The sequence below is a fragment of the Lepisma saccharinum genome, chromosome 13 (assembly GCF_977018435.1).
Source record: "Lepisma saccharinum chromosome 13, izLepSacc3.1, whole genome shotgun sequence".
Taxonomy (NCBI): Eukaryota; Metazoa; Arthropoda; class Insecta; order Zygentoma; family Lepismatidae; genus Lepisma; species Lepisma saccharinum.
The window spans coordinates 2575409-2596626 of NC_139241.1; the positions used below are offsets into that span (position 1 = coordinate 2575409).

At 37.6% G+C, this 21218-nt stretch overlaps 1 protein-coding gene across 5 annotated transcripts in view; it reads right to left on the reverse strand.

The window, feature by feature from the left end:
• Positions 1-398: 398 nt before the first annotated feature.
• Positions 399-21218, reverse strand: part of LOC145997143 (ankyrin repeat and BTB/POZ domain-containing protein 2) — a 331863-nt gene continuing 311043 nt past the window's right edge. For 4 of the 5 annotated variants that reach the window (XM_083133787.1, XM_083133785.1, XM_083133790.1 and 1 more), the window contains 7 exons: positions 18885-19012; positions 16876-17035; positions 14968-15109; positions 13932-14137; positions 12156-12449; positions 8002-8184; positions 399-7091 (listed from right to left, as the gene is read on the reverse strand). In XM_083133787.1, coding sequence (XP_082989913.1) covers positions 6891-7091; positions 8002-8184; positions 12156-12449; positions 13932-14137; positions 14968-15109; positions 16876-17035; positions 18885-19012 — 1314 coding nt within the window. In that variant the 3' untranslated portion in view covers positions 399-6890. The remainder of the gene's footprint in view (positions 7092-8001; positions 8185-12155; positions 12450-13931; positions 14138-14967; positions 15110-16875; positions 17036-18884; positions 19013-21218) is intronic. The other variant, XM_083133786.1, reaches the window with a different exon arrangement.

The window sequence follows — 21218 nt, forward strand, 5'->3', positions numbered from 1 at the left end:
GTTTCCGTCAAAAACAAAATATGTATGCCTCTAGTTATAAATTATGACATTTCCAAAATTGCTGCATTTTTTAACGCTGTTTGGTGATTTTGGGCAGGGCTTAGGAAAAGATTATAATCGTTCCTGTAGTAACATATGAAGAAACAGTCACATAACAAACACCATCCAGGAATAGATTGCATTCATTATATATTTCACCACCTGCATCAGTTATTCTGCAAGTGCAAGACCTTGTATTGCACATCAAACGGCAGCCCTAAACAGGATACACTGATAATCTGCAAATATATTATTTAAAAAAAACAAATGATTACCTGGTAAGTGGGAATGAAATTCCTTCTTTGGAACACTGAAATCTTAATGAATTTAAGATGACAAAAAAAGTGTACTTTCTTAAACATTATTTTATTACAACAATATAATTTTGAGAAATATGTATAATGCCATACATTTATTTATATTGTCTTATTTACATAAGATAATTGAAAATCTTATTTCTTGCATTAAGTATACCATATAACAATTAATTATAACTGACATAGCAGGTTACATCAATGAAAAAACTTATATATCTAGAAATAAACACCTTGCTATACACAAAACGCACATAGAGAGCTTAGCCTCAAACACACAACACCAAGGTGGAAATAATTTTACAAAGAATAAATTAAGACATACAAGCATAAAAAAAAAGATACACGATGTTACATACTTCTATGACTGGCTATGTATGTTGGTGGGCTATTTCTATGAGTAACGAATACGGTCATTACTCCGACCTACAATCAGTGATGAGACGGAAGCGAGTCGCTACACACTAGTTAAGTTTAACTTTGGTTATGTGGATGCAACATATTACATCTATTACTGTTGCCTGTTATTGTGAACATATGTCGACTGGTAGTTTGAACCAAGACTCAAGCAAAGTACGGTATTCACCAATTTCTGAAACTACAACAAATCAAGCGTATTCTCTAACAAGATGTCTTGTTTGTACAAACTTAAAAAAAAATGATAGTTCAGGTATAAAAAATGTACAATATTTAATTAACATGTAAGGTCAAGTTTCCCATGCACACTGCACCCTGCCATGAAGGCATATATGGGGGACATACTTGCCCCCCCCCTACCCCCCCCAAACAAAAATCAGGTTTATGAAAATTTACAAGAATAGTACTTTTGTTAACCTCCTGGAACGTGAGGAGCAAAGTGTTGACTATTTTTTTATAGTTTTGCAAATGCAACAGTTATTTATCAAAATTGTCATGAACGTTACATTCATGGGGACAGAACTTTTTGATTCTGCCACCCTCAAGTTACGCCCATGATAGGGATATGTGGTATTAGGGTCCCACATATTCTCACTCGACCCTTTTTTTCAGGGAAGTGGAAGTGATGTGATCAGCACCATGCTCAAGCTGCCACTCCTTTACCTCACGGGGTTTCCCCCAGGTACCTCCGCATCACCTTCACAAATGGCTGAGATGAGACTGTGCGCCTTCATGGCATGGCACAATATGCATGGGGAACTTTACTTTTTATATAGTGGTAGAAGATCCAATTGCTACATTGATGCAAGAATCGGCAATTCTTGTGCAAATCAGTAGAAACAGCCAGCGTAATAAAGTAAATTAAACAATTATTGCCTTAAGGTAATATTTCTGAATATGCACTGAATAAAGTAACAAACCATTAGCCCAGTCTACATCGCTTCACTTTTTGACACTAGGTGTATTGCAGGTGTATCCCGGTGTCAGGCTGTTAAGGAAATGACGTTCAACCAAATAGACTGGTTCAAGCCTGTCTGCTGCTTTAAACATTCTGTTCATTACTTGGCGCACACCACATGACCATACGCCACTCCAGAACGTGGTGCAAATGGTGGAGACACCAAATCAACAAAGTAGACGAGTCGGTGTTGTACCATGTAACCAACGAGATGCACAAGCAGAGTTTCAAAAAGTGCAACGAACTAGATGGTGCCTATTTAATTTTCTTGAAAAGCTTTCTTTCATGTTGTTCATGCTGGTGATCCATCAGAGTGTCAGAAATAAGTGATTGTATCTTGTGCAAAGCATAGGGTGTGTTATCAATACTGGAGTCGAGGGTGAGTGATTCAGCAGCATCCACTGGCATATTTAAGAGGGTTTAACAAGCTTCCTTCTAAAAATGTCTTAATTAAAACAAATATACATAGTTTCATTACCTTGAAAACCTTGATGATAAAAAAAAAATATCTACACAAGGTAAGGGTTCCAATGCTTATTTACAAACTAAACATATTCCATGCCATGATCTGTTAGTTCCATCACCATTTTTTTATGCTGGAGAGAATAGCATTACCCCTGAGTACAAGTAGTAGATATTTTCACAGACCTATTCAAAGCCATTTTTTGTTCTTTTCATCTATTTTGGAAGACGTGACACAGATATTGTTCAATGCATATTTCCATCTTATCAAATAAGTTTACAATACCCAAGAAACATGTGAAATTAATGTAATGGCCCTGTAAGCATGTGACAACACAGGAAAATATTTTCTAGTTGTGAGCAAAAATAACACTAGGTTCATTTGGCATGTTTTATCACTAATATGCCAAGGAAACTGTGGACACATGTACCTAAATTGCCAACCACCACACGCAGCGAGTTTGTTTTGTGTGATTGAAACACCCCATGTCTAACAATCCACTCATGTAAACTATGGTGTAGAAATATTTCAAGTGTAATACAGTGCCAGCTCGATTTTAAGTTTCCAGGGGATAACTGTGAAAAAAAAAAACTTTGTGTTGGGAAAATTATACAGCATTTGTGCTCTGTTGTGGCAATCAGGATGTATAACACATGGAAATGTAAAATTGGGGCATGTCCATTATTATCAATAAATTAATCCATCTATCCTGGATGTTTGAAACAATTGCACATTTTACACATAAATTACTTAACTTTCCAACATCACTGACTACTCCCTTGCGATTCTCCTGCATACCACAGTTAAAAACAATTGTAGGTTGTTCGGGAATAAGCCCTTAAGGGGAAGATTGACAGTTTTGCATTAGTTGTGCATTTATTTCAATACAGTCAGAATGGGCACTTCTACTTAAAAAATATTACAATATTTTTGGTTGCACAATTATCATACAAATAGTTGACTCCTTTTCATTGCTTATTGTGTGCCACAATAGCAATTTGACTTAACAAGAGTAGCAGAATCCCTGCTGTGAAAAACTGCAAATCATGTCATCTGGATTGTGTAAAATGTGTGTGTATTTAGCATAACAAATGAGAACTGCCATTTATAGTATTCAACAAAGGGACACATGTGCTACTGTTTATAAAATTCAGATATTTCACATATATTTCCTAAACTTGCAGTTACAATCTTCACAAATTTTCCTGTTGCTGTACAATTTATCACAGGATGTAGTTAGGGGGAAAATACCATATTTGAAATTAACATCTTATCGTCAGATCAGTGAGAATATGTTGTAATATTTGATAGAATATCTTTTCCATGCTGAAGTCATTCTTATTACTAGGGTGCAGATTTATAGGCACCAAATAATCTGTAAAATAGGCAATATGAAATAGGCCAAGATATGCAAGTGAGCATGAAATTGTTGTGTATACTTATTGGCTTGAATTTTTGTACCCTATTGTATCTATGAACAAAGAACTGACGAAAAGACTAATGGAATACTTTTTATGGAGTGTAGCAGGAACAGGTGAAATGGACAGAAAACGTGAGAAATGAAATTGCTAGAAAGTGTTGGGGAAAACCATGAAGAGAAAGAAATTGGTTGGATCACTGGATGAGAAGAAACTGTATCCTAAGGATTCTATTGAAGGAATGGTCGAGGGAAAGAAAATCCGTGGAAGAAGAAGATAGTAAATGATAGATGACATCCAAATAAATGGGTCCTACGCTGCTACAAAGCGAAAGGCTGAAGATCGAACAGCATGGAGGTTGCAAGGAAAGATGTGCTCCTGGGTGGAAAACAATGAATGAATGTGGAAAAAATGTATTTTTGTAATTTTGGTTCACTTTTCTCTTTAGCTAACAATATTGCAACAATAATGATGAATTATTTTTAGATGTATTTGATGAAGGGACTCTCGCAACAGATTGCTCTCTAAAATGCATTGTATAGAGTCAAAGTAGCAAATGAAATATGAGTAAGCAAAAAATATAATTAAAAAATGAAGGTATTTTAGGCTCTATAAAAATGCATTATCAGGATGGAAACAGCATGAAGCGAATTTATAACATTAAAGTCTATGTTTTAATAAGAAGCAAATAGGTAAAATCTGCCCCCTACCTATTACTTTAAACTCATATTTGAGGCGTGTGCGACTTACTCAAGTTATGTATATTAGAAGTACAATATAAAAATATATATACTATGAAATACTTACGTTTCGTGAGTATCTGCTTTGTGAATCCCGAAACGTTGTTTTTTCACAAAGCAGAAACTCACGAAACGTAAGTATTTCATAGTATATATATATTTTTATATTGTACTTCTAATATATTACTTTAAATTAGGGATGGGACCGATTAATCGGTACTCTATCGGTATCGGCCGATATAGGCATATCGGAGTATCGGTAAAATTACAGATTATTTTACCGATCCGATATATCGATAAATATCTTATAATTTAGTGCAAAATTCTGCCGTTTTGTTGTAATTTTTATGGATAATTTCCATGCTCTTCTTTCTAAAAAGTAAATGTCTAAATATTCCGTTCTCTTGCACTGCAGTCACCTCAAAACACACAGTTATTAAGGGGATCAATGAACATTTCAGGTTCTTCAAGGGCCATTTCTAATTTTATATCGGATCGGTAGAATATCGGTTCTCAGTATCGGTAAATTTTATATCGGTACTTTATCGGTATCGGCCAAAATTTCATATCGGCCCATCCCTACTTTAAATCATAATGAAATGATGATTAATAACACAGGGTGTCTACCAGTCATGAAAGTAAAGAAATGAACAATAGATCAAAAAGTCAAGAAAATATACTTGTGGTCAAGAATTTTTGTTATCACAATGACTGACTCATTGATTGTTTATTTTACTTCATTTTTCTGTCTCCTTTGGCTAATCGTGAAGATGAAGATGAGTGGTGGTAAGATATGATGGATGGAGAGACAATTGCAAATATGTAGATATGGCAACATGAGCCCCACATAAGATTATACTGGCTGTGAGCCCAGATGCCAGAGACTTGCTAGTCTGCCAAATGCAGTCCAAGATGCATGAATAGATACAAGTCTAATTCTCTTCTTAAATACAGCGTCAGTTTTCATCCTAACTGTCCTTTTGGTAGGGACTTTTCATTAAATGTATATTTCTTTTCTTAATTGCTAATTTCCAACTTTACCTAACTAAGGGTTGAATAAATAAAGGTTAAGAAAAATGAATAAAATTTAAGAAAAAGTAAATAATTTTGGATTGTTATTTTGGTAGACACCCTGTAGTAGAACCAAGTAAATGCCCCTTTGTCCAGATAGTTATGGAAAATTACTCTGAATACCTGTAATACACAGCAACCTCACAGAATCAAAACTTCAATATTTAATTTGTTTTTTTCAAAATGGCTTCTTTTATAGATATTTGTCAAACAAATTGGCCAAGCAAATAATCCTTTCTTTGAGCATAATCCAAACAAATGGATCAGTATCACCTGAACCATAGTTAATAATCGTAATTATTTTATTTTTAGTTATAATATAGGCACTTGCTAATATGAAAATGTATTTTTTTCACATTTATATGCACTACATACATCTCCAAGCAGAATTTCGAAAACAATTCTGTAAATCAATGTCATTTTTACTATGAAGAAAAGTATTATATCTGAGGTTGCTTGATATTTTGTCGTAATCTGTTTTCATAGGCGTAATTAATTAATTGACAGATGGGATACTTTGTGGCCCACACCCCCTATACGCCTTCATGGCGTGGTGCTTTGCACAGGGGAACACTTTTACTTTTTCTTTATATTTATTTTTTAAAAAAGATACTAATTTTGAGAAGGAATACTAAAGAATATTTCATTTCAATATTTAAATTGAGCATTTACCGATTTCATTGTTTAGCTGGAAGAACTTTTTCAACACACCTCGTATGTGCCTGCCTATCTGCTAGCACTGGTGAAGACTGCAACCTTTGCAAAAGCAGTTTAGTTTCTTAGGCAACGCTGATATTACTAAACACTTATAAATATGGGATCCCCAGCACAATAATTAACTTTTAAGAATCCGCACCTTTGTCTAAAAAGTAGTTAATGGTACATTTCCATTTTCAATTTACACGCTACACCACCAGGTTTTAAAACCTGAATTTTTATATACACACAGAAGTAAAAAAAATATATATTTTACAACTGAAACCAGCATTTGAGCAAATATACCCTTAAAGGAATAATCACACTAACTTAATAGATCTACAAATTCCCTTCCCTACATACATACATACATTACTGTTTATTATATGTATATTCTCTGGTAATTGACTAATTTGGTACAAAATATTTATCGGCAGGATATAAAGTGTATAGTAAAAATATGGTCTAATTTTCTTTCCTCGCTTTGGTATATATGCTGATACCCTTACATATATTGTAATATTTTTTTTATAGGAATAGTTACCCAGAATAAAATATGTTCAAATTTGTAATCTAACCACACATACACACACACATTCATCTCATTCTGTGAAAGCAGTTGCCCGTTCATACCGTAATGGCACAAAACAATGTTCTTGCCACATTAATCATTATTCATACTCTCTATATCTATGTTACCATCCCGCACACACTTAATGTTATTGCATAATTGTAGATTCCAATTATAATTTACCTCACATTTGGCAACACTGATTATTTCTGTTTCCCTGGCTTTCCGTTACGACTTTTTATTCGAGCTTGCAGTGTCAGTAGAAGTCCAGCCAGGACGTCATGGTTGTGTAGCTTTTTACCAAACAGTAGCCTTTTCACTGAGTCGTCGTACGTTAAAAGGGCTACCATGTTCTGCAGCAGAAATCCTTGACAATATTCCAGTAGCTGAACTGCATTGTATACCTGGAAAAATTCCTGTATTTTTAGGAAATTACACAGTACATGTGGATATTCATTAAATGAAGATAGTGCAGTCACCATGAGCATCCGGAAGGGGGGCAAGGGGGGCCATGGCCCCCCCCTGGAAAACGGAAGTCAACCTAAAATTACATATTTCACACATATAATTTAATTTCAGGCACAATAATGTGCATTACTTATTGCACGAACATGATAAATTCAAATTTAAGCAATGTTTTTTGAAGGATGAACACTATTATTGGGGAAAATATGCCATGTTGCCCCCCCCCTGGAAAAAAATACCTTCCTTGCCCCTCCCTGGAAAAAATCCTGCGGACGCCCATGGCAGTCACTAGTGTGAAGTTTGATATAAAATAATGGGAACAAAACGAGAAAACTGTTAATGTTGGTTAAAACTTGATTGCACATTTTGAAATTTCACGTCCCTTTTACTTGCTTCTTTACATTAAAAGAGGAACACAAAATAAGAGGATTTGAAAAAAAATCCTTAGAAAAATATTTGGGCCTAAAAGGGATGAGGAGACAGGTGAGTGGAGAAGGTTACATAATTTTAATTTATGTTAAAATGTCCCTCCTAATGTGAACATTGAATACCTTCACTTTTTTATATTATGTGAAATGCATGGAAATAAACTTCAAACTCCTCGGTTTCCCAGTCTAACAGCATGCATAGATATGAAGACAATTAATGCAAATAATATACATGCAATATATTTCCAGTAAACAACATTTATGAAAAAAAAAAACAGTTTTAATCCCGTTCCTTTTAAAAAAAATAATAAACTTGAATTTTAAATGACTGTAACTTCGAAACTGTACCATCACCTGCTTAACCATTTCAAAATTTCCAATTTATCATCACACTTAAAATGCAGGAAAAACTGTGTATTACCTTAGCATGTATGTACATGGAGACAATATTGTCAAGGTCTACCATGCTTGAGCAGCGAGCTTCACAAAACCTCAATAGCCCGTCCAGCTGAAAGAAGTTTGCAGCGGCCATCAATTCAAGCACATCGTGCTGCTCCACGTTCAGCGTCTCACAACCTCCATTGTACAGATACTGCATCACCATCTAATCAGGAGAAAAAACAAGAATTTCGACCAAGTAAATGTCAATGAAAAAACTGTCAAAAGAAATTTCTATCTCTGTATACTAATATTGCCATGAAACATCCCCGTCCTACACGATTTAAAAGTAGAACACCTGCATTCATATCATTTCGAAGCTAACCATTTTAGTTGCAGACACTGGAAAACACAAATCATAGTGGGCAACATGTAATACAATATGTAAAACAATCTTTCAACTGACTTAGGTTTGTATTAAGTTATAAGTAGGTGGGCCACATATTCATGGTAAATTTTTAGCTGAAGTCAGTGTTACAGGTCATGTAGAGAAAGAATTGCTCACCGACTGTGGGAAGGAATTTGATAATGCAGAAGTGAAGGCTTTATTGAAAGAAAAGGGAATTAATTTAAGAACCACCATGCCTTATACACCTGAACAGAATGGAGCTGCAGAACATGAGAACAGAATATTGGTTGAATGTGGTCGTTCGATGTTCATTTGAAAGTTGTTTGGAACAGAATGTTTTGTTCATGTATGCGACAGAAATGGGACAAAAAGAGCATTAAAGGTCTTCTGATTGGTTACTGTGATGAAAAAGATGGTTACAGCATCTGGAATCAGAAAAGTGACAAAGTATTGATCAGTCGTGATGTTGGTTTTTGCACAGAAACAATTTTACCAGTAAAAGAGTCTTTTGAAATTGTTTCACCAGAAAAATCAGTAATGTTTGAATCTACTGTGGAAGAACCTGATAGCCCTGAGAGTGAGTCTGGGTACTAAGATGATACAGGAAACAGATGCATCACAGAAGATGTAACGGGTGAAAGTGAACATGTTATCAATTGCGAGATCGTCAAAGGGTGCAGACACTGGTGTGGCAAGATGGTTGTGTGTTACAGGTACAAGGGTCGTTCATGGTTGACCGGGACTTTTATTTCTGCAGAGGAAATAGGTAGCAGAAGAAACACCAAACTATGTCAGTTTTTCAAAGTATTCTCCGTACGCGCCGAGGCACCGTTGCCATCGTTCTGGCAGCTCCCGAATTCCTTTGGCGTAGAAAGAACTTGGTTGTTGTCGTAGCCACTGGAGGACATCGCTCCGCAGTGCTTCGTCTGTCGTGAATTTCTTCCCTCCCAGATGGTCTTTAAGGGGTGCAAACAAATGATAATCACTGGGGGCTAAATCTGGACTGTAGGGGGGATGGGGCAGAACTTCCCAGCGCATGTCGGCCAGAGTTGTTGTTGTCACATTGGCCGTGTGAGGGCGGGCATTGTCATGGAGAAGAATGACATTTCCAGACAACATCCCAGGTCTTTTCTTGCGAATGGACTTTCGTACAGCACCACTCAACAATGTGGAGTAATACTGGGCATTAATCGTGCTCCCTTTGTCCAGAAAATCCACATGGATAACACCCTTCATGTCCCAGAAGACACTTGCCATGATCTTTCTAGCGGACGGCTGCGTTTTGTTTTTCTTGGGGGGTGGGGAACCTTTATGCCGCCACTCCATGCTGCGTCTTTTGGTCTCTGGAGTTGAATTGTGCAACCATGTTTCATCACACGTGATGATGGATTGCAACAATTCATCACCTTCTGCTCGAAACCGATTCAGAAGCTGTTCACAGACCGTCCTGCGTGTCCACTTCTGATCGAATGTCAGCTGGCGGGGAACTCACCTTGCACAGATTTTGCGGAAGCGTAAGTGGTTGTGAATGATTGTCTCAACACTCCCGACACTGATATTCACCTCGGCAGCAATTTGATTACACACCGCTGCTCCACAGCCACAGACACACTGCTTGCTGCCATGTTCGCTGCAACTGCTGCGCATGCGCGAAATACGTCGTGCCGGGCAGTAGTTACTCGGGAAGGAATACATTACGTCACCCGCACGTTTCATCATGATCCGGCTATTCATCGATTTTTTACGTACGAAAATCCCGGTCAACCTTGAACGACCCTTGTAGATTGCTTAGAACCGAGCTCATATAAAGATGCCATGCCATCAATAAATGCTGCAGACTGGAAATTAGCAATGGAAGATGAAATGCAGTCTTTAGCTAAGAATCAGACTTGGATACTTGTTGAACCTCCAAGCGATAAGAAAGTTATTGATATAAAAGTAAAGACCAAGGCAGATGGCTGTATCTACAGATTTGAAGCAAGACTGGTCGCAAAGAGTTATCTTCAGAAGAGTGGAATCAATTACAAGGAAATCTTTAGTCCAGTAGCTCGATTTGATACTGTAGGAACTGAGCTGAGTGTTGCAGGTTGTGAAGGGTTGAAGTTAACTCAATGTAGTGTGAAAACAGCCTTCCTTTATGGTGAACTTGATGAGGAAATCTATATTATCTATCAACCTGAAGGGATTGATGATGGGACTGGTCGTGTGTGTAAGCTAAAAAGGAGTCTGTCTGAACTGAAGCAAGCACCTCTTTGCTGGAATATACCATTTGTGAATTTCGTGTTGAAGCATGGTTTTACATGCAGCAAAGCTGATCCCAGTGTGTTCATTCGTAAGAAAAATGGAAAGAAAATGATCGTAGCCATCAATCTATGTGGACGATGGTTTGGTTACAGGTAATGATATTGAAGATATCAACAGTTTTCTCAGAACTCATTTGAAATAGTGGTTGGTTCATTGGATTGTTTTTTGGGCATACAGATAAGACAAATAGAAGATGGTTCTATTTTTGTATGTCAAGAGAACTATACAAAGAAGATTATTGAGAAATTTTGCATGAGTGAAGCAAATGCTGTGTCAACACCTGCTGAAAAAGGGAGTGTAAATTCAGGGAAAGTAAACACACAGCAGTCAGTAGACACTAGTGTGCCTTACAGAGCAGGAGTTGGCAGCTTGATGTATCTGGCTACAGTCACTAGGCCAGATATCTCCTGTGCTGTTGGATTAGTGTCACAAGCATTAGACAGTCCCAGAGTATCTGATTCGCAAGCAGTGAAATATCTTTTCAAATATCTGCGAGGAACCACTGCTTATGGAATATGCTACAGTCCAAATTATAATCCTGGGATCCTGGAAGCCTTCAGTGATGAAGATTATGGTGGAGACCCAACAACAAGATGACTGGAGTTAAATGCAAGTATGCAGGTGGAGCTATATCCTGGATGAGCCGGAAGCAGAAGTCTTGCTCTATCAACAACAGAGGCTGAATTTTTGACAGCCAGCTAGGGAGCGAAGGAAGTGACGAGGCTAACAAGACTTTTGAATGAGATTACTCATCTGACAGGAATGCCCACACTACTAGTGGACACTGCTAGTGCTATTAAGTTGGTAAAAAATCCTGAATTTCATAAACACTCAAAATGTAATGCAGTGCGTTACTATTTTGTAAGAGAAAAATTTCAGGAAAAGGTGTTAAATGTGAAACACATTGATGCTGAAAGTCAGGTAACAGACATTCTCACGAAACCAGTAGCAAAAGTTAGATTTGCCAAATTATGTGGCTTAATGGGAGTGGGAAGTGAAAAGTAAAGAGTACTTATTGTTATGTTAAAGTGTAACATGATGTTTTTTGTAAAAGAAAAAAAAAATTGTGGAAGTTGTTTTGAGGGGAAGTGTTGAATGCTGTACAAAAAACACACTTTTCCAACATGGTCAAATTAACTTATCAATTTGTATTTGCTTTGTAATGAATAGTCTGTGTAGATTGTTGTGTACATCATATCACGGTCGGTTGTGTTGGACACTAAAAAGTGTTAATTAACTGTCAGCACGTGTTGCTACTCTTTTGAAAACTAACTTCTGAAATATCTGCACTGAAGTTCAACAGTCACTGCATGTAACAACCTACAACTAAGAAATCCATTTCTTGAACCCAAATTGTACTGCGCAATATATATGATATATAATGGTTTGTTGCTTTTCCCCATCAAAAAACAGGGTGCGCATTATACACACATAAATACAGTCTTTTACACAGAGTTTCAAGTGAAAAGTAGTTTTGTACATACCTGAAAAATATCATATCTGATGTCATTGATCTGCACAATTGGAGGATTGCCTTCACAGAATTTGGAGCTGAGCATGCTCTTGAATCGGGGTGATGAAGTAACGAGGACAATTTTGTGAGCATAAAACACTCGGCCTTCCACCCGGAATTGTACATCACTAAGTTCTGGATTATTTACAAACTTGGGGTCAATCCTTGTTCCTCCGGATAAGATTGTGTCTCTTATTTCCTTCACCGACTCCCATCCGTAGCATGTTGAAAAGATATCAGCAAGGAGCAATGTTGTGCCTTCATTCTGGAACAAGAAACACGTTCCGTATTACATTTATTGCATGGACCAGCCGTTTTAAAAAGTTGAGAATGCTGCACCTCTTAGTCACTTAATAACCCCTGGTGCAACAGCCCGTGATGGCCACGACCAGGGCCTACTACTGACTGCACGCCTCCCTCCCACTTGCCGAGGTGGGACATCATCCAACCAGTTACAGAGTGACTTCTGGTCAGCAGGATGAACCCTCAGTCGTGTTGTAGGTTTCCATGACTGGGGTTATGTTACTCATTCGTAGCTCCCCAATTTCCTCACAATGGTGGGTGGCCACCAGTCCCATACACTGGTTGAAATTTCAGGAGAAAAGTTGTTACGCTTCCCCCAGGAGTCTCGAACCTGTGTGCATCCTGTAGCCAGAGCCCAAAGCATGACACCTTAGACTGCATGGCCACAGTGCGGGACTCTTGGTAATTTACTGAATAAAATTATAAATGACGTGTACCGCTAGCAGTACAGGAAGATCGAAATTATATTGGTTCAACCATAGGTGTGCACAGCTCATGTACTCTTCAAAACTTCTTGTGCCTATTCACACATTTTCTATTTCTGTTAGCCACAAAATGTACATGACGCTAAACATAAGCAGTCATTATTGATAAGGTAGGAAGTGTTGTTTCACAACCAGAAGATTGTTCATTTTCTTTTAATATTAAATGTTTGCTTCTTCTGTAATTCTTTTGAACCTCTTATATCACTGCCTGTTAAATATTTCCCACGGTACATTTTTTATTTCTAAGCGGTCTCGGCGTCCACCCAGCTTCAAATAACATGGGTACCTGGGGGAAACCCTGGGGGGTAAAGGCAGTCAGGGGTGTGATCCTGATCACATCACCCCCACTCACGACCGGATCAAGAAAGTGTGGAGCGTTACCCCCACACCCCCTATATGCCTTCATGGCATGGTGCTAAGCACAGGGGAGCACTTTACCTTTTTTTACCTTTGTAATTTTTTTGAACCTCCTATATCACTTCCTGTTAAATATTTCCCACGGTACATTTTTTATTTCTACAGAAAACTTCATGTTTAGTATTTATGCACTCTGGTATTTAAATAATGTTCATCACTTGAAATTTCATAGGTCTAACCATTTTTGACCCATTGGCATAGTGGTCATCATGTTACGATCAAGAGATCTCTAGTTTGTTACCTGATGGAGACATCTCACTTTACATTGTAGGTCCAGTCCCAATTAGCCTATTTGTGCATGAAGTGGGTTTAAAACAAAAACTAAAAAAGACAAAGTTAAAGCTGTCCCCTTCATATATACTTTAGTTTTCAGTATGTTGGCCCAATGTAAAAAACATCTGTTGGCCCAAAGTTTGAACCACTGCCAAAACCACCGTTGCCCAATGGTATCTTCTTACATTTGGCCAACCACTTTTGTTTACTTGGGATGGCTGATACATTGAGCATGAAAAAATATAATTCTAAGCAGTTACTAGACCTACCTTGCTATATCTGAAGATTGTAAACAATAAAGGAAGACATTCGTCTACAAACTGAGTAGAGTAGTCATCCGGCCACTCCTGCAAAAAATCCTGGAGCAACTGGTCTATTATGTTCTCTAGCCTCTGCTCGTGGGCCGTGGCCAAGGTGTGCATCCAACAGTGCAAGGTCCATGGCACACCTAAATTCCTTAAGTCTAATGTAATTTCTGTAAATAAAATAGCCAAGGGGACATTACTTTCACAAGTCAAAAATAAGTGCAATAGTTTTTTTATGTCTGCAGCAACTACATTATTTTTTCAATGAACAATAAGCACAAGACAGCTTGCCATAATCAAAATATTAACTTTAGAGATACACTCTAGAAATATTAAACATGTGCAACAATGCTTACGCTGCACATTAGTCTGTATTGCCATATTGAAAAAGTTTGTCCACATTTTCTTGTCTCTCCAATGCCAGTTAAGTTTGAATGTCTAAATTTTTATTGGAACTAACCACTCTAGAATGCTTTTACTGCAGAAAAAATCAAATTTTTAGCAGTTTGCCCAGCTGGTATATTAGCACCCAAACGTGGACAAAAATAAGAAGGTCTGAATATTGACTGATTATAAAAATAAAATTGAAGTGACATTCCTTAAGTTTCATATTTCGTACAGCAACTAGTTGATATCTTTACCGTAGAAAAAATCAGCACTGCAGAATAAGCCTTTCCTCTGAAAATACTTCTTGACCAATATGATGCATTTCTAGGCCATTTTTTCTCATTTTATGAAGTAATTTACAGAAATTAAAATCCACTACAGATAGAAATGGCACAAATAGAAACACAGCTGTAAGCATACGCAAAAAATCAATATTTTTTTTAAAAACTGTAGAGCAGGCAGTGCATTGACACTATACAAATATATTATTACCATAATAATAATAATAACATTGTCAATTTCACCAGGCCTGTACTTGCAGAGACGATATTGGAGTATTGAATTTTTGAACTACATAAGTAGTAGCACTACTGAAGTCAAATCACGAACTCACCTAAGTAGCAATTCTCTGCACTATGGTACATCGCTTCCTGAAGGGCCTTGATCTGCGCTTTGCTCAACTTGAGTATTTGAGAATTTTCCCCGATAAGATTCATGCTGCTTCGAGAGTGTTCATCATTACACGAGGACACAACCTGAAATAACAGAAATCAATGTCTTGTTAGTAGGAAAGCTTCTTTATGGGAAGAAGTTTGGTTTCACGAGGTATTCACTTATGTCAGGCGTAGTCAACTCATCATATGAAGGTTGGGGCATAAGTCATGGCAACAACAATTTTTTTTAGAGAATGTGGAACCTGCACGAAAATCCGAAATATACAAATGGAAGGGGCAGTGCATATATACTGTGTCATGTATGAACAATGCAGATCTAGTGTGCCAGGTGTAGGAAGGGAGGTGAGTAAACGTCCTCAAAGATAGCATCGTGCCACATGCGTTTACAAGTCAGAAAGCATACGAGCATTACAGGAACAAAAAGAGGCGCATACTATGGTAAGACATTATTCCCGACGGTTCCCACCATCACCCTGTAGCATTCTCTGCCATTTCTCCCCTGAAGAATGGCTATTTTGATACACGAACGCAGTTCACCCTGTGGAATGGCAGTCTGTACGATAACCGTTCATCACACTGCCATCTAGTGACGTCTCCACATACTATGGATGGCATGTTCACCGGGACATATGATCATATTGTGGTATCACCGTTCAACTTTGAGAAAAAATATAGTTGCCACAACTTAAGTTGCCAGCCCTCGTATCTGTGAAAGAGCATTATGTGAGCATTTAATTACGAAGTGCTTGCCAAGAGAAAGCAGGAAGATGGGGGTGGGGGACAAAGCGTAACAAATTGTTACCGATTCTATAGAATGTTTGCAACGTTGATTAAAAAAAATCATTTTCACTGTACCGTTAATTTGAACTTAGAATCTTCAAAATTTCGTACATGCAAATTTAAGAAACTACAATATTACAGCAAAAGTCCGTGGGTGCCATTAAAATGACAACCTGTATATAGGAACTCTGGTTTGTAAAGTAAATGTCTAAATACACAGTTTTTCTCAGATATTTCACACCCAAGCAACAAGCAATACATGACCTATGACACTTGAACGATTTGAGCAATTCAATGCAAGCGTATGTCATGCCTCAACAGTCTGAAATGTTGCATTCTCCCTCAGGCAAAAGCTTTTGCATTCATCAGGTTAAAAATCAATTAAAATAGTGATGAACCAATTAGGTTATCCATGGAACATTTGTAATTTTATTATATATGGCATTAGTAAAATATCTTATCAGTATCAGTATTTTATTGGCATTGGTTAAAATTTAATGTCATCAATCCTTAACATTTTTATTAAGAAAAACTTTAACTTGAGTTAGTTGCATTTTCTGAAGAGCTTTCCAACCTCGGGTGTTAATGTTCAGCTAGATCTTTGGCAGTGAAGCTGTTTCTGAATTTTCCCCTCCTCTCAAAAAACTGCTATGATATTCAAAAATCTGAAAAATTACATCTGTTTAAGAATTCCTTCTAGAGCATTCACATGAATTTTCGTAGTTTGCTTTTGCTGTTGCCTAGATATTATCAGTAGTAGTCTAATAACGAAACTATTGAGAATATCTAGGCAACAGGAAAAGCAAAACACATGAAGATTCACGTGAATGATCTAGAAGGAATTCTAAGCAGATGTAATTTTTCAGAGTCTGGAATATGAAAACGATTTTTTAAAAGGGGGGATTTGAAAACTGCTTCTCTGGCATCAGCCAAAGGCCTGCCTGAACCTTAACCACTAAGCTATCAGGAAAGTCCATATTAAAACCTCACTAACATGAAGCTGCTGCGTAATATTGTTCCCACTGGAGCTGGGTGGGAGGCACGTGGGAGTGACTTGACAACCTTACCTGCAGTCTGCTCCCTCTCCGATCTGCAGTGAGCTGGTTGGCGCCTTCAGCAAGGATCTCCTCCAGAGACAACACCTCCTTGTTACCAGAGTTCAGAGGATGAGACAGCAGTTTGTGTAGCACAGCCCTCTGGCCGTGAGCTGCAGCTACAGATATGGCACTGAAAACAATACGGAATTTTGTCATCATGATACCACACTTAATATTAGAGACAAAGCAGAAAAAATTGCCATTTCTGATAATTCTGATACAGAATTCAACCAATTTAATGTCATATCCAGCTCACTAAAAAAATGCTATAAAGAATCATGTGTATTGTAAATATACTCATATTTCACACTGGTAATTGACTTCAGATGGCATAGTGGCAACACTTGCCTTGAAATCAAGGAATCCTGAGTTCGATCCCCAGAAAAGGTACATTACACAGTATTTCAGATTCCACTTCACACTGTAGGTCCAGTTCCGATTAGCCTCTCTGAGCATAAAGCGGACTTAGTTTCCCTCTATGAAGGAATAAGTCCACTCCCAAAATATTATAAAATACGATTAAGATAGCCTGCTACTGACAAACATTGTCACTAACATTCAGGCAAAAGATCTCAATAGGATGTAACACAGGGTGGTGGATATTGTATCTACCAACTTCAAATGACAACGGAAAGACTGAGAGTGGTTGTAGTAACTTTATATGGCTAGGAAATAAAAATATACACAAAGGTATTTAATATAGTGTATAATATGGACATTGCAGACACCTTGAAAATAATGTCCTCTGAATGTCCTCTTTCTGCTTGGATGCACTGTTTGAGGCTATGCGGGAAGGATTTCATGACATGCATCTCGACATGTCCTGTGCATGTTTGGATGAAGGCTTTCACCGCCGCAATACACGTCTTCACCAACCAATGTTCCATGGTATACTAATTGGCTCACTCCTAACTCTCCACGGATGTAGGTATGCCACATATGCACACATGCCAAACATAGTTGTCAACTCAAATTGGTGTATACAATATGCACCACCCTGGATATGTATGTATGTATGCTAGGGATTGATGTACGTATAATTCATATGCCCTGGTTTTGTAAGTAAAAGTCCAAGTATGCACTTTCTTTTTATAAAATAAAACCCATTGTAGTTACCTATTTAGAAAACAACAAATTATGAGACAGGTGAAGAATTCACATTCTTCGAGGAACATTTGCAATTTTATATATTATTAAATTTTTATATTGTTCCATTTCTAATATAGTTTTATACATTATGAGACAGTTTATGTAGTTTAATCTACAATATGCACAACTTTTTACTGCCACTGCACTAACATTTAAAAATGTACAATTGTAATATAATTAAGCCTTGTTTCCATATTTAAAAACACTAAGTTGCTGACCAAGGCAATTTATTATTAAGATAAAAACACTTAACACTGATACAGGGTCGAAACGTTACCTGTTAAGTGTTTTTATCTTAATAATAAATTGCCTTGGTCAGCAACTTAGTGTTTTTAAAAATGTAGTTATTAGTTTGATATGTAATGGAGATTCTCTACATTTTATGTGCTCGCTTCATTGTTCTATTTGCATAATGTTCATTTTTTGTGTACGGTGTTATTTTTAAAGTTTCCTTGTGAACACATTTTGGAAAACAAGTGTGTTGTTACTACGTAGAAATTTTCAGCGAAAAATGCAGGCTCAACCAGGACTCAAACCTGGGTCTCTGGCATACCGTGCCATTGCTGTACCACTGAGCTACCGAGCCAGCCTGGTCTTGCCTGATTTTTCGCTATCGCTGTTTTACCTGCATGGAATAGTCTCTGCCAGTGCTACCGCAACGGGGTCTGTTGCCTTTCAAAAACAGTAGACTTCGACGTTGCCTGGTTCCTCGCAGTGTAGAGATGCTAATTATTAAAGATTAGGTACGCCTAATCTTCAATAAGTGTGTCGTTATGGCAACACAAGGAAGGCATGAACGGAAGGACTTAACAGAAACGAGATGAACGTACCTGTAACATCCTCGCTGCGCAGCTCCTGAGTAACACAGGGAGTCCTTCAGAAGAGTCGAGAGGAATGTGTGAGCACCATGTGACAGGAGAAGACACACCATGTCCAGATTTCCAGAAGCAGATGCTACCTGCATTATACACACAAAAGCATATTAGGTATTTATGTATTATGAATCGATGTCTAACTAGATATTGATTCCAATTGCTAATGTGAATCTTCAGACACACTTATCAATGTAAAATAATATACAATTACTACCGTGCGTCCATTTCCTTGCGAGGCCGAGAGATTGGGAGAAGTGTGATGGGCGGTCCTAGTGGAGATGCCGACATTTTCGACCAGTACCGTCCCACTTATTTTTATGGACATATCTTTAGCATGCAGCTATTTATATTAATATTGCAAAACGAGCACTAACTTGTGTTATAAGAGTTGTTCAAAGTGATGTCCACCTACATTCACACATTCCTGATATCGTTTGATGAAATTTTGATTCACATGCAGAAGTTCTTCTTCCATAATTCTTCCCAGTTCTGCCCTTAGTTCTTGCTTAGGGGTTCTAAAATTTAACAATCCAGTTTCTCGTAATTTAAGGACAAGACGTATAACCATCTCTCTACCTGGAGGTGAAACGCTAGGGAATTTCTGTGCAAATTGCCTACACACGTCTCGACACGAGTCTGTTTTCACGTAAGTGTCATACATAAATACACTTTGTTCTAACGTGAACTTTGCAGCTGGCATTTCAATCGCCTCACTTACACACAACACACACACACTGCAATTACACAAAGAAGTAGCATGGCAAGTAACCAAAAACCACACTCTTTCACACAGTACAAAAATTAACACGCTCTTGGTTCAAGGTCTGTTCCTCACTCCATTCGCAGCTCTGTCCAGGGCATCTGTAGTTGCGAAGGAAAGAGCAACTCAAGCTTGAAGCTTTCAGATTGCAAACAATGCTCACGAAAGCAATGACTTTTAACGGTTTAGTCTGCAACGTAATCTTGATATGGTGTTGCACATTCGAATCCTCCAAACGATTCTGAGCGAATCAAAACACTTGAGGGTAAACTTAAGCAGATGTTGCTGGTCGAAAATGTCGGCATCTCTGCTAGCGTTGCTAGTCACACTTCTCCCGATCTCTCGGCCTCGCGAGAAAATGGACTCATGGTATAAGTGGTTTTTATTTTATTCTTCATTCAACGTTTGTGTCCCAGAACTTTCACAAGCCAGGAGAAACACACACGCAATACACAACCTTATATAAGTAGTGATTCTACACTTCTCTCTTTGCATGGTGATGTATGTATGTATGTGTGTGTGTGTGTGTGTGTGTGTGTTTTGGCTTATGTAAGATCTGGGAAACCAAGATGGAACATTGCAAGAAAAATAAAACAAAAAGCTTAAAATACAGTAGAACCTAGGTTATACGTATGTCAAGGGGAAGGCAAAATAATATGTACAACTGGGAATTACTTACAAATCAGATTTAGATACCATGCCATATCATTATTAAAATACTATAATTGTATCTATTTTGAGGAACAAGATGTACGTAATATAGGCTATTTCTGTCATAAAGTGGTAAATTAATGAATATAAATACATTACATTTGCCACTTTATTAGTGAACACTTTGATACTGAAATACTGTAACGTTCTACTAGGGACGTGGGATGGAACCAGGAACCTTAACTGTCCAGGTGGGTGATGTAGCTCGCTGATCATTCATCCTTAGTATTTGAGCACTTGCTGTTCATGGTAAGCTTGATGGTAACAAGCAAGAGATTAACTATACACATTAGAAATGGCAAAACACATTCACCTGTCTATCACCAATGATGAAGTTCCTTGCAGAAAGCTCTTAAAATACGCCTGTACTGGATCGCTCAATCTCTCCTGTTGCTTCCAGTTCCAAGACCAAAGACGAAAGACCTCTCACCACCCATTGCTCTCTATCTAATTCCTTCCCCTGTCTCCCTAGTCATTGCCCTGCAATACTCTTTGATCAGCATCATGATTTGCCAATAAACCAGGAAGGTTTGTAAACTACTGACGTGACATTCCTTGAATGTCTGAGAGCGAAACGGCTGGTGATTGAGTTTATGAATTCTGGCTTGATACAATTCTCTATTTTGAAGAGATTGATACGATACTACAGTATACACTATAGTTTTATAGTATTACTAACCAAATTTTAAAAAATTGTCCAAAATAGCATTTATTTTACTAATGACTGTGCAAAGTGTGGTATAAGCAATGCCTAAATCTGCAGCTATTTCAGATTTAGTTTTACATGGATCAGCGTCCACTTTAAACTTTATTTTCTG